The sequence below is a fragment of the Microcebus murinus genome, chromosome 5, assembly GCF_040939455.1.
Source record: "Microcebus murinus isolate Inina chromosome 5, M.murinus_Inina_mat1.0, whole genome shotgun sequence".
NCBI lineage: Eukaryota > Metazoa > Chordata > Mammalia > Primates > Cheirogaleidae > Microcebus > Microcebus murinus.
The window spans coordinates 70,629,205-70,641,422 of record NC_134108.1 but is presented as its reverse complement, the minus strand read 5'-3'; the positions used below and the strand labels follow the sequence as shown (position 1 = coordinate 70,641,422).

Below are 12,218 nucleotides of genomic sequence, written 5' to 3'. Positions count from 1 at the left end.
GTTCATTTTTTGTATATATATTTTTAGTTGGTCAATTAATTTCTTTCTGTTTTTAGTAGAGACACGGTCTTGGTCAGGCTGGTTTTGAACTCCTGACCTCGAGCAATCCGCCCGCCTCAGCCTCCCGAGTAGCCGGGACTACAGGCATGCGCCACCAGGCCCGGTTCATTTTTTGTATATATATTTATACAAAGTGCTAGGATTACAGGCGTGAGCCATCGCGCCCGGCCATATCTCACATTCTGTTATGTACTCCAGATACAGGAGTTAATATTTTAAAAATTACATTCCCGACAAAACTTAATATTACTTACCTCAGCAACCTTGAGAAATTCAGACACCCGTGTCATTCTAGTTAGAAATCGCTTGTAAATTTCTAGAGCATCTTTACATTGTCCTTTCTTCATTTCAAAAAACTTTTCTAGAAGAAATAAAGAGATAAGCAATTTGAAAAGAGTATTATATTTTCTTCTAAGCTTACGTTAAGCTTACTACTTAAAACTTAAATTAATGTTTGAATCAAAACACTTGGCACTAAAACCTATATGAGGCATTAAAGTTCCTTAGCAAGAGGAGCCTGAATAGCTTAAGAAAGACAAGAGAATCATGTGTCCCACAGCAAACAACTGAAATAATGAAAACAGAATTAAAGTAGAGGAATATATGAACTGTCACAACAGGTTAAATTCATGATCCATATACCCCATTATTCTGTCTTGGAAAATAGCAGCAAATTTTTTCTCATAATCTCTAAAGACATGACTACATTCCATAGCATCTTTATTTTCTTATTATTTCACTATAAATGACTGATATACTATAAAGCAATGGTCCCCAGCCTTTTCGGCACCATGGAAGACAATTTTTCCTTGGGGGGGGGGGTTGGTTTCAGGATGATTCAAGCACATTACATTTATTCTACATTATTGTACAGTCAAACCTCTCTGCTAGGCTGGGCGCTGTGGCTCACGCCTGTAATCCTAGCTCTTGGGAGGCCGAGGCGGGCGGATTGCTCAAGGTCAGGAGTTCAAAACCAGCCTGAGCAAGAGCGAGACCCCGTCTCTACTATAAATAGAAAGAAATTAATTGGCCAACTGATATATATATAAAAAATTAGCCGGGCATGGTGGCGCATGCCTGTAGTCCCAGCTACCCGGGAGGCTGAGGCAGAAGGATCACTTGAGCCCAGGAGTTTGAGGTTGCTGTGAGCTAGGCTGACGCCACGGCACTCACTCTAGCCTGGGCAACAAAGCGAGACTCTGTCTCAAAAAAAAAAAAAAAAAAAACCTCTCTGCTAATGATAATCTGTATTTGCAGCCTGTCCCTACCACTAGTCAGCTCCACTTCAGATCATCAGGCATTAGATTCTCATAAGGAGCAGGCAACCTAGATGCCTCACATGAGCAGTTTACGGTAGGGTCCTATAAGAATCTAATGCCTGTGCTGACCTGACCGGAGGCAGAGCTTATGCGGTGATGAGGGGTGGGGTGGCTGTAAACACAGATGAAGCTTCCTGCACTCCCCTGCCACTCACCTCCTTCTGTGCTGGCAGGTTCCTAACAGGCCGTGGACCAGTACCAGTCTGTGGCCCCAGGGTTGGGGACCACAGCTATAAAGTAGTAATCTATAAACCTTCCTGAGTTAAAGAATTCTTTAAATCTTCTATGGTCTGTAATAAATCGATACTTGCTTTGATTGGTCATAAATTAGCTTTTCAAACATTATGGTGTGTCTTTTAGTTATAAAATAGTGGAGTTTTGTAAAAAACATTTGGTTTACCAGACCCTTCATGACTTTCCAGTCTATAATAATCATCTCTTCTTTCTCAACTTTTAGCTATCTAGATAGAAAAAGAGAGGATCATTTCACTGTTCTCTTTTGCACTCCCAAGACTAGAATTCATAGTCATTAAAGTACTGCAGCTCTATTACAATTCCAGTATGACAGTGTTTCACCCATACATGCCTTGAAGAAAACTAGTACTTTTATCAGTGTTTTCATCAGTTATTGATTGACTCAGTCAGCCAATAACTGACATTGCAGATGGAGACACAGGAGGCCAATGTCTACAACAGCTCCCAGGCAACTCAGGATTATATCTGATGGACCAGACTTTTGTTTTAAGTTCATTATTTGCACATGGTTAAACACATACTCTTTTTATATTTTCTCATACTTGAGAGTTATTTCATTCAGCATGTAATTTTACTACCTCAAAACTATTTTTAATTTTCTCAAGGAAAGTTTAATAATATATAATTATGCAAAGAACTAATTATCAAGAGCAGCTACTCATTACCTTCTGTTGACAGTCTTTGGGTAATTTTACTTTTAACACGGACCTCCCCTGTAGGGTATTTAAAGGAAGTGAAAAGATCAAGAAAACAAACACATACTGTTTTCTACTTGTTAAGATTTGAGAGAAAGAGTCTTTTTTTAAAAAAATGACCAAACCTGAGGATATTTTCTTGATCCACTCTAACCTGTTTTCTAATGCTATACATAGACTCATGGTATTATAAGGGAGCAAATATTTTTTAGTTTAAAAATTTGAAAATAAGGACTTATTCTGGTAAAACATACTTCTCCCTCTCACTCTTTCTCTCTCTCTCTTTATTTATTTATTTTTGAGACAGGGTATCCTTCTGTAACCCAGGCTGAAGTGCAGTGGCATGAGCATAACTCACTATAGCCTCGAACTCCTAGGCTCAGCCTCCTGAGTAGCTAGGACTACAAGCATGTTCCACCATGCCTGGCTAATTTTTATACTTTTTATAGAGACAGGGTCTCGCTATGTTGCCCATGCTGGTCTCGAACTCCTGGCCTCAAGCAATCCTCCTGCCTCAGCCTCCCAAAGTGCTGAGATTATAGGCAAGAGCTTCTTTCTCTCTTCCTAAACAATCTTCACATAAATATCTTCCAAATATCTAAATTACTTATCTTTAGTATAATCTAAGTTTATATCTTTGCACCAGTTATTCAGCAAGAACACAAAAGAGAAATCAAACTAAATAATCTCAATTTCCATTGAGAACCAGTACTCTAAAAGTTTAAGCAACTTTTCTCTATCTCTGCTGGATGCTTTTAAAATGGTTTGTATTCTTCATAATAATCTAGGATTCAGCAATAGAAAACATTCAATAATTGTGGCTTTAGGTTATAATCTCATAATTGTTTCTATAATAGTGGTAATAACAGAAAGGCAACATGTACAATTGTACTGATACAGGCAAAGCTATGAGGTTCCCTTTCCCCTTAGAGATCAGCCCAGGGATAGGGAAATTAACACTTTTACAGAGGGACTGGTTGTCCCAAAACAAGGCTCCACACCTTTCTTTCATATTAATGATAACATATGTTGACTTTCAGTATTTGAAATGATCAAATTTGATGTTTGCAACATTAGTCTTTGTAAAACTGCGATGTTACCCTTGTGATATTAGTGTTAACATTCAAAGGATAACTGTCCTAGGAAAGAAACCAAATGAAAAGGAATCTCGTCTTTGAGAGACAAACTGGGTTTCTACACAGAAACTATATGGACTACTATTAATGACCATTAATCAGTAAGGAAAACAGCTTACTTACAAATCAGAGTTTGATCACAGCAATAAAACATTTGCGAAGATTTGTAGCACCAATATGGATTCCAACATTAGATGTAAAGTATTGGTTATAAGTCCTTGATTAAAATTAACCCACAACATATTTTTAAGGTTAATTACTAGAACTTTCTAGTAAATAAATAAAACACATACCTGCCCAAGACAATTAGGATACTGTCTTGCATGTCTATCTTGTAGATTGTCACTTTAAAGAGAGCTGTTTTCACAACAATACTGAATAAAGACCACTCAAGACTAGAATGTTGTAAGGCAAGGATATACACTTCCATTACTTTAGAAAGTCAGGTCCTTAATTTATATTAAGGTACAAATATGCTTTTCTACTCCTAAGTTAGTTAATAGACTATCATTTTAAAATGTAGGGAAAAATTATGTCTCAAATTATTATTATTTTAACATAAAGAGAAAATGCATTCTTAATACCATCTGTCTGTGAAGTCAACATGAAGTAAAGCAGAGCAGCATTTCAGTAGCTGTTCAAGACAACAGAGAAGGATCACAAGGCTGAACATGTTTAATTACTAAATGAACTGTAAAGACACCAAATCCGACATTCTTGAGGCAGACGTGGGACTGAAACAAGGGACACTGGTGAAAGAATATGAGAATGAGTCAACAGAACTTATTCCTGACTGGCTGTGGATTTAAGGAAGATGAAAAACTGAAAACGAAGTGAGGTTTTAGGTTTAAAAGACTAATTATATATAAACAAAAATGAGATTAGGAAGGGTACGTTTAAAAGTTCAGTTTTAGAAATTCTGGGTTTTAGGTAAGAATGCAGTATCTAAATTTCAGTGTCTACAAAAACTAAGACATGCAATGCTGAAGCTCAGAAGAGGAGTAAGGACTGAGTCCCATTTGGGACTCATCACAATGGAGATGACAGGTTTTTCCAAGGAAGAATATACAGAACAAGTAGACAAGAAGATGGCGAGAAATGAACTTCAGTAAAAGCTTATATTTATGAGCAGAAAGGAAGAGTAAGGTCAGCCAGCAAAGGAGAACATGAAAGTCTATCCTATCCGGCTTGCCGATAAAATCTGCAACCTAAAATACAGATATATTTGGTTTTGAACTTTGTATGTAACAGCAAGAACCTTCCCCGCTGAAGGCAAAACCTCCAAGAACACTGTGTTTGATGATGATTAGCTCACCCAACCTTCATTCTATCCTCTTCTAGATTCATGTGAAGCCAGGGTTCTGGACACAAATTCATTTCTGCCAATTAGACAGACGTGTGGGAGATCTGGAAGGTCAAACTGAGGCAGGAGCCATCTTCTTGTATCTTTTCAGCTATTGCGTGTGACAGGCAAGAGTATAGACATAGGAGTTTTTCCTTCTGCAGCATTCTACTGTCCACTCTCTGACTTCCTGGGTTTTAAGGAGTAATAGTTAAGGTCACAGACATTTGATCTGACTCCTTAATTCCTAGATTATATAATAGCTTCAGGTGTCTGTTCTCTGGCTTTCTAGAGATGCAGGACTGCTTGGGTAGCAGCAGCTGCTTGTTTTTAGTGTACCTTAAACTGGTAGACTCAGCAGTAGTAGCTTTTCTGCAGTATGAGTACTTATTATTCTGGGAGCCATTTCAGGAGGCTGAGCCTAAAACCAGTTCCTGGAGGCTTCCAATAATTATACAAGCACCTAATTCTCTGTGTTAAATTTCTTTCTATTTAGAATATGTAGAGTGGTTTCTGTTTCTTAAACAGACACAGTATTTGCTACTGTGGTTGCAGAAAGTGGTTGCAGAAAACAGACTCTCAAAAATGTTCAATAGGAATTCTGGATTAGATACATAACCTGATTAGATTTGAAGGTGGTGATGACCAACTGCAACTATTGGAAAATTGGATTTTTGTAGTCTGTCTATGTAGGAGCAAAATAGTTACTTATCATCTATGGTTTTGTGAAATGAACACCTGAAATGAAGCTTACAAGACCAAGTATAACTGCTGGGACAGACCACCATTATGGGGACAAGGCAAAAAGAACTGCAGGGTGGATGGCTGTTTCTTACTTCCCTAGAGAGTTTAAAAAGGAAAATGACAACACAGGGTTTTGAATTATTGGTTCAGGCACAGTCTGACTGTGGCAGTCCAACACTGCCCTAAAATAATCTTATTTCATGTAGCCATGGGGTGGTCATAGCTGAAAGTCAGATAAATGTCTAATCTTGTGAGTTGCTGAATTTAGCATATGTGGGTAAGTTATATTTACAGCCTCATCATGGTCTCCTTTGTGAGAGTTAGGGAATTTATTCGGAAAGAAAACTGGAAAGGAGAACACGTGGGTAAATTCAAACAAAAATGAGCTTCCCTTGCTGGAAGAAGCTTTTTCCTCCTGTCTGAAGAGGCTGGTCCTGTCTTGCCTGGAGGTCTTGTGTCAACCCAGGTTTCACCAGGCTATGAAAATTCCCCTCATGCTCTATCTCCCTACTCCCTCCTTCCCTGCCAACTGCTTCAATTCTAGAATGAGATTTAGAATCCAGCAATTCCGGCATGCCTAGAGAGACAAGCACGAAGTCTGACCCAGCAGGTCTGACCCACTTTCTTTACCTAAAGAAGCTCAAGATGTTGCAAATTTATGTTGGCAGCAGAGTCGTCAGATAAAATATAAGACACCAAGTTAAACTGGAGGTAAGCGACAAATAAATTTTAGTATAAGTATGTCCCAAACATTGCATGGGACCTATTAATACTAAAAAAAATTATTCATGTTGATCTGAAATACAAATTTAACTGGCTGTCCTGTATTTCCCCACTGGCTCTAGCAGCCCTAATTGACAAAAAACTGGAGAATTGGAATGGATCCTAAAGCTGCTGGCCAGGAAAGAAAAGATATTACATTAGGTTTGTAATGTAACTGATAATGTATCGAATTGAATGAACATGCCAAAAAGTGTGGATTCAAAATGCTAGCCTGAGCATCTGGGAGTGGCTCTAACACAGTGAGTGATTCTCAAACCGAAGTCCCCAAACCACTAGGAATAGCATCACTTAGGATCTTATTAGGAATACAGATTCTCAGGCCCCACCTCAGACCTACTGAATTAGAAACTCTAGGTTGGGGTCCAGCAACCTGAGCTTTAGTGAACCCGCCAGATATTCTTGTGGAAAGTCCTTGAACACTGTAGAAAGCACTTTTCCAGTCTCTTGCCAATGGACCTTTACCAGAGTGACTATGCACAGGGGAAAGGGACATATCCAGATTTTTTTTAAAAATACTTTATTTTTTTTAGAGCAGTTTTAGGTTCACAGCAAAATTAAATGGAAGGTACAAGAGACTTGCCATATTCCCCCTACCTCAAAACATGCATCACCTCCCCCATTATCAACAACCCCCATGAGAGTGCTACATTAGTTAAAATTGATGAAGCTACATGGACACATCGTTATCACCCAAAGCATGTAGTTTACATTACTGTTCACTCTTGGTGTTGTGCATTCCATGGGTTTGGACAAATGATGAGGACATGAATCCAACATTACGGTGTCACACAGGGTATTTTTACTGCCTGAAAAATCTTCTGTGCTCTGCCTGTTCATCCCTTCCTGCCAACTAACCACCATTTTGTACTATCTCCATAGTTTTGCCTTTTCTAGAATGTCACATAGTTGGAATCATGCAGTACATAGACATTTTAGAATGGCTTATTTCACTTAGTACTATGGATGGTTCCACACACTTTTTCATAGCTTAATAGCTCATTTCTTTTTTAACACTGAATAATATTCACTAGCTGGATGTACTACAAGTTCATCCATTTACCTACTGAAGGACGTCTTACTTGCTTCCAAGTTTTGGCAATTATGATTAAAGATGCTATAAATCTATGTGCAGGTTTTTGTGCATACATAAGTTTTCAATCACTGTGGGTAAATACCGAGGAGCACAACTGCTGTTGTATACAACTAACTTTTGTATACTTAGAGTATATTTAGTTTTGTAAGAAATTGCCAAACTGTCTTCCAAAGTGGCTGTACCATTTTGCATTCCTGTGAGCAATGACTGACAGTTCCCACTGCTTCATACCCTGGCCAGCATCTGGTGGTGGTGTCATTGTTCTAAATGTTGGTCTTTCTAATAGGTGTCTGGTAGTATTTCACTGATTTTTTTTTTTTTTCTGAGACAGAGTCTCACTTTCTTGCCCAGGCTAGAGTGAGTGCCGTGGCGAAAGCCTGGCTCACAGCAACCTCAATCTCCTGGGCTCAGCAATCCTACTGCCTCAGCCTCCCAAGTAGCTGGGACTACAGGCATGCACCACCATGCCCGGCTAATTTTTTGTATATATGTTTTTAGTTGGTCAATTTATTTCTTTCTATTTTTGGTAGAGACGGGGTCTCGCTCAGGCTGGTTTTGAACTCCTGACCTCGAGTAATCCACCCACCTTGGCCTCCCAGAGTGCTAAGATTACAGGCGTTAGCTACCGTGCCCGGCCTTCACTGATGTTTTAATTTGCACTTCCCTTGATGACATATGATGTGGAGCATTTTTTCACATTTATTTGACATCTGTACATCTTTGTTGTTGAAGTCTTTGGCCCATCTTTAATTGGGTTGTTTGTTTTATTATTGTTGAGTTTTAAGAGTTCTTTGTATATTCTGTATAACAGTTCTTTATCAGATGTGTCTTCTGCAAATATCTTCCTGCAGTCTGTGGCATGTATTCTCACTCTCTTGACATTGTCTTTCACAGAGCAGAAATTTTAATTTTTAATGAAGTCTAGCTTCTCAATTATTTTTTTCAGGGATCATACCCTTTGGTATTATATCTAAAAAGTCATCACCTTATCCAAGGTCATCTAGGTTTTCTCCTATGTTATCTTCTAGGATTTTTATAGTTTTGCACTTTACATTTAGGTCTATGATCCACTTTGAGTTAATTCTGGGTATGGATCATCAGGGTATTTCTCTTCCCCCAGGTCAGTTGGTCTCTGATAAAATGCTGGCAGGTTAGGCTCTGATTAAACAGTTTCTCTTGAGTGCTATGGCATATTTCAATAGTTCCTTTTCCCCTTCCCCTGCCAGAAGCACAAGGGGATTTTTCTTCAATATTTACTATGGGAACCTGGTTGAGCTCCTGGAGGTAAAAATAAGTATGTGTACTCCATATGACTAGGTCCCCTTGGAGTTTTTAACTCTCAGCCTTGTCTACATTGTGCCTCCCACAATTCATCAGTTACAGTTCAGGTTTTCCTGCCTCAGCACTGGTTCCCATGGCAGTATCCATTCATAAGTTTCTGTTCCAGTGATCCATGACCCCCTATGTTCACCTGTCTGTTTCTCCAATCTTGAGGGCAGAGGTTTGCCCTGTGTCCTCAGCTCTCTGGTGGATCCAAGAAGAGTTGTTGATTTTTTCAGCCTGTTCAGCTTTTTACTTACTGTTGGGACAGAGTGATGACTTCCAAGATCCTTACATGTGGAACTGGAAACTCGAAGTCAGCTTTACACACCCATGCTTTTCAGAGAGGCTGATTCTAATCTGATATTACTCCCTCGGGACCAAAAATGTCACTATATGTTCTAGAATCTGAGTGGAAGCTTTATGAAAATTAAGTTATGAAAAAATTAGATCCAATGGATGCTCAAAACTATCTGTGGTTATTTCCTTAGCTTTCTGAATACATAGTTTGAACAGACATATTTTGAAATATTAATAAGCAGAATCCCCACACTGGTTTCCTGATTTCTGCAGAGGTAGAAATTCTATCACATCCCCAATTAACTTGCATATTTGGTTCATACAATAGATGAATAGATTTTAGATGTTAACAGTGGGTGAATCAGGTTATGAATCCTACTTTCAGAGATCCAGATGTGTCCTCTTTAACTAGAGAAATTCAACATACCTCCTGGTACCTGGTAGACAGCTATTGAACTACAAAACGCTTTTATCTTTACCCTAATAAGCAGAGAACATCAGAAGTAGTTTGCTGTCCTGTGGCTGGGATGCCAGTACACTCTCACTGTTTTGTTTCCAGGTTATCAACCTCTCTGGTTCTCATAATTCCTTAAGATATCACTTTGGTGACGTCACACTGATTGTAACTGTTGGGCAAGAATTTTAGTTATGCTAGGTGCCTTGATAAGTCACATGCATGTCAAAGGATGGAAGACAAAATGTATGAAAATTCAGAGACCTTCCACCTCAGTGAAATTTCTGAGGGTCCAAAAGTATGGGTATTTTGGAGACATCCCCTCCATGCAAAAGACAAATTTTGCACCCTGCTGCACTATCTGTAACTAAAATGGAGGCAAAAGTTTGCTGAGCTCCTTTGGCTTTAGAGGCAACATATAGGCCATGCATATGTGTGCTGCTTTAAGCAGAGTATCTGCTGAGGTATCAGATATGAATGGGACCCAATCAGGGGAGACTTTGCAACTGCTCCAAACTAAAGCCCCACGGGCCTTTTTTTTCAGCAGAACTAAAGGTATTAGTTCTGCAATGTCTACAGCTGATTCAAACACCATGGAATGCCTCTGGTACACTCTAGTAGGAGGCTCCACTGCTTTGGAGCAAAGCCATGTCTTTTTCAGACAGTAACTAATCTCCTTTGGAAAAATTGCTCTTGGCTTACTTCTAGAGACTTAGATCTTGAACACAGCACATCAAGTGATCATCAGGCCTAAAGTGGGTGCTATCTAATGTAATAAACCATAAAGTAGGACAAATGCGAGAACACTCCATCATCAAATAGAAGTGGTATATAAGAGATCAGTTGCGAGCAGGTTGTGAATAATCAGGTAGGCTGTCTGAACAGATGGTTCATATTCCCAGTACTCCCACTCTTCTGTACTGTCATTTCTCCCATTTCTCCCTAAATCACACCTATGGTCTCCAGAGAGTTTCTTATGGCCAGCTGACTGAGAAAGAAAAAATTCAACTTTGGTTTAGAAATGGTCCCTCATGCTGACACCAGCTGGAAGTGATCTGCTGAGTCATCTCTCCATAACTGGGGTGACCTTGACAGCAGAAAGACATCTTCATAGTGAGCCAAACTTCCAGCAGTATATCTATCTGATTTTCCACTTTATGTCAAAGGAAAGATGGCAAAACACATGGAACTATACCCAATTATGGGTAACAATTAACAGTTGGCCTGAATGATAAGAAACTGGAAAAAAATAATGTTGGAAGATTGGTGACAAGAAGTTCTGGGGAAATGGTAGTGGATGGACCTCTCAGAATGGATAAAGAACACAAGACTATCTTCATCACATGTGAATACAAACCAAGGGGCATATGCTACAAAAAGGCTCTCAAAAATCAGGGGGACAAGAGAACTCTAAGGGACGTGGCCATGACATCAGAAATGGAGGTTATGAATGGGCTGAATAGCACAGGCTTCCCACCAAGGCTTATGTGCCTGCCATCACTACTGAGTCCTCAGTTGGCCAACACCTGGGATCAATGCTGAGCTTCCATCATAACAGCACAGTCCAGAGAGATCAGCCATCCACCCAGTAACATGTTGAGGATTAATTCCTGTTATTAGGGAGGACAGCAGCAATGTGTCCACATTGTAAGAGACAGTTAGCCTAGATACGGATTCACTCTCTCTGCCCATATTGCTCTGCCAGTGCCCCCATCTGAGGACGTACTCCCCATCACGGTATTCTGCACAACACTGCCTCTGCCAAAGCACTTACTCTACTGCACAAGAGGTGAGACAACGGACTTTCCCCACAGAATTCACCAGTCTTACCATGTATCCGATCAGCCCAGGTGCATTTCGGTAGTTATACCTACCGAGTAAGTTAATAACTCCATCATTGTAGCAGGCAAAAAGTTTGATAAGATCTTTGAAAAGAAGCATAAATGCAGCATTGATGACACCATTTGTTAGTTCATTTGGATGCACCTAGAAAAAGATGAAAATTTAATGTTAGCTGCATATCGCCAAGTCAGAATTTTTCTCCAATCACGTTAAGATGTCTCAAATAATTACTAAGAAATTCACTCATGTTCTATTAATACAAATGTTGGGTAACTCACTGAGCAACCCTACGAATATCAAAAGATGGGTTGCATATATTTTTGCTTCAATTTAAGGCCAATGAAGTTAGTCCTATAAATTAAGAGACATACATATATTCTGTTTGACTAATGATCCATAGATCAATCAAATCCAACTTTTTTTTTTTTTTTTTTTTTTGAGACAGAGTCTCACTTTGTTGTCCAGGCTAGAGTGAGTGCCGTGGCGTCAACCTAGCTCACAGCAACCTCAAACTCCTGGGCTCGAGTGATCCTTCTGCCTCAGCCTCCCGGGTAGCTGGGACTACAGGCATGCGCCACCATGCCCGGCTAATTTTATATATATATATCAGTTGGCCAATTAATTTCTTTCTATTTATAGTAGCTCAGGCTGGTTTTGAACTCCTGACCTTGAGCAATCCGCCCGCCTCGGCCTCCCAAGAGCTAGGATTACAGGCGTGAGCCACAAATCCAACTTTTGAACACCTGGTTTTTTTGTTCCTTTTATTATGTTATATTACTTTCTTCCAATTCCCCATTAGGTCTTTGTGAAAGAATTCAGGCTCCAGGGGCCTTCAATAACTCAGGGAGGAAGAACAGCACTGGGAATATTTCAGC

General features: G+C 39.5%; 1 protein-coding gene across 16 annotated transcripts in view; it reads right to left on the bottom strand.

The window, feature by feature from the left end:
* SNAP91 (synaptosome associated protein 91) overlaps positions 1 to 12,218 on the bottom strand; it is a 135,649-nt gene that overhangs the window by 72,679 nt on the left and 50,752 nt on the right. For all 16 annotated transcript variants that reach the window (XM_076003138.1, XM_076003142.1, XM_076003145.1 and 13 more), the window contains exons 7-8: positions 11,376 to 11,487; positions 315 to 421 (exon numbers count right to left, since the gene is read on the bottom strand). In XM_076003138.1, the coding sequence (XP_075859253.1) occupies positions 315 to 421; positions 11,376 to 11,487 (219 nt within the window). The remainder of the gene's footprint in view (positions 1 to 314; positions 422 to 11,375; positions 11,488 to 12,218) is intronic.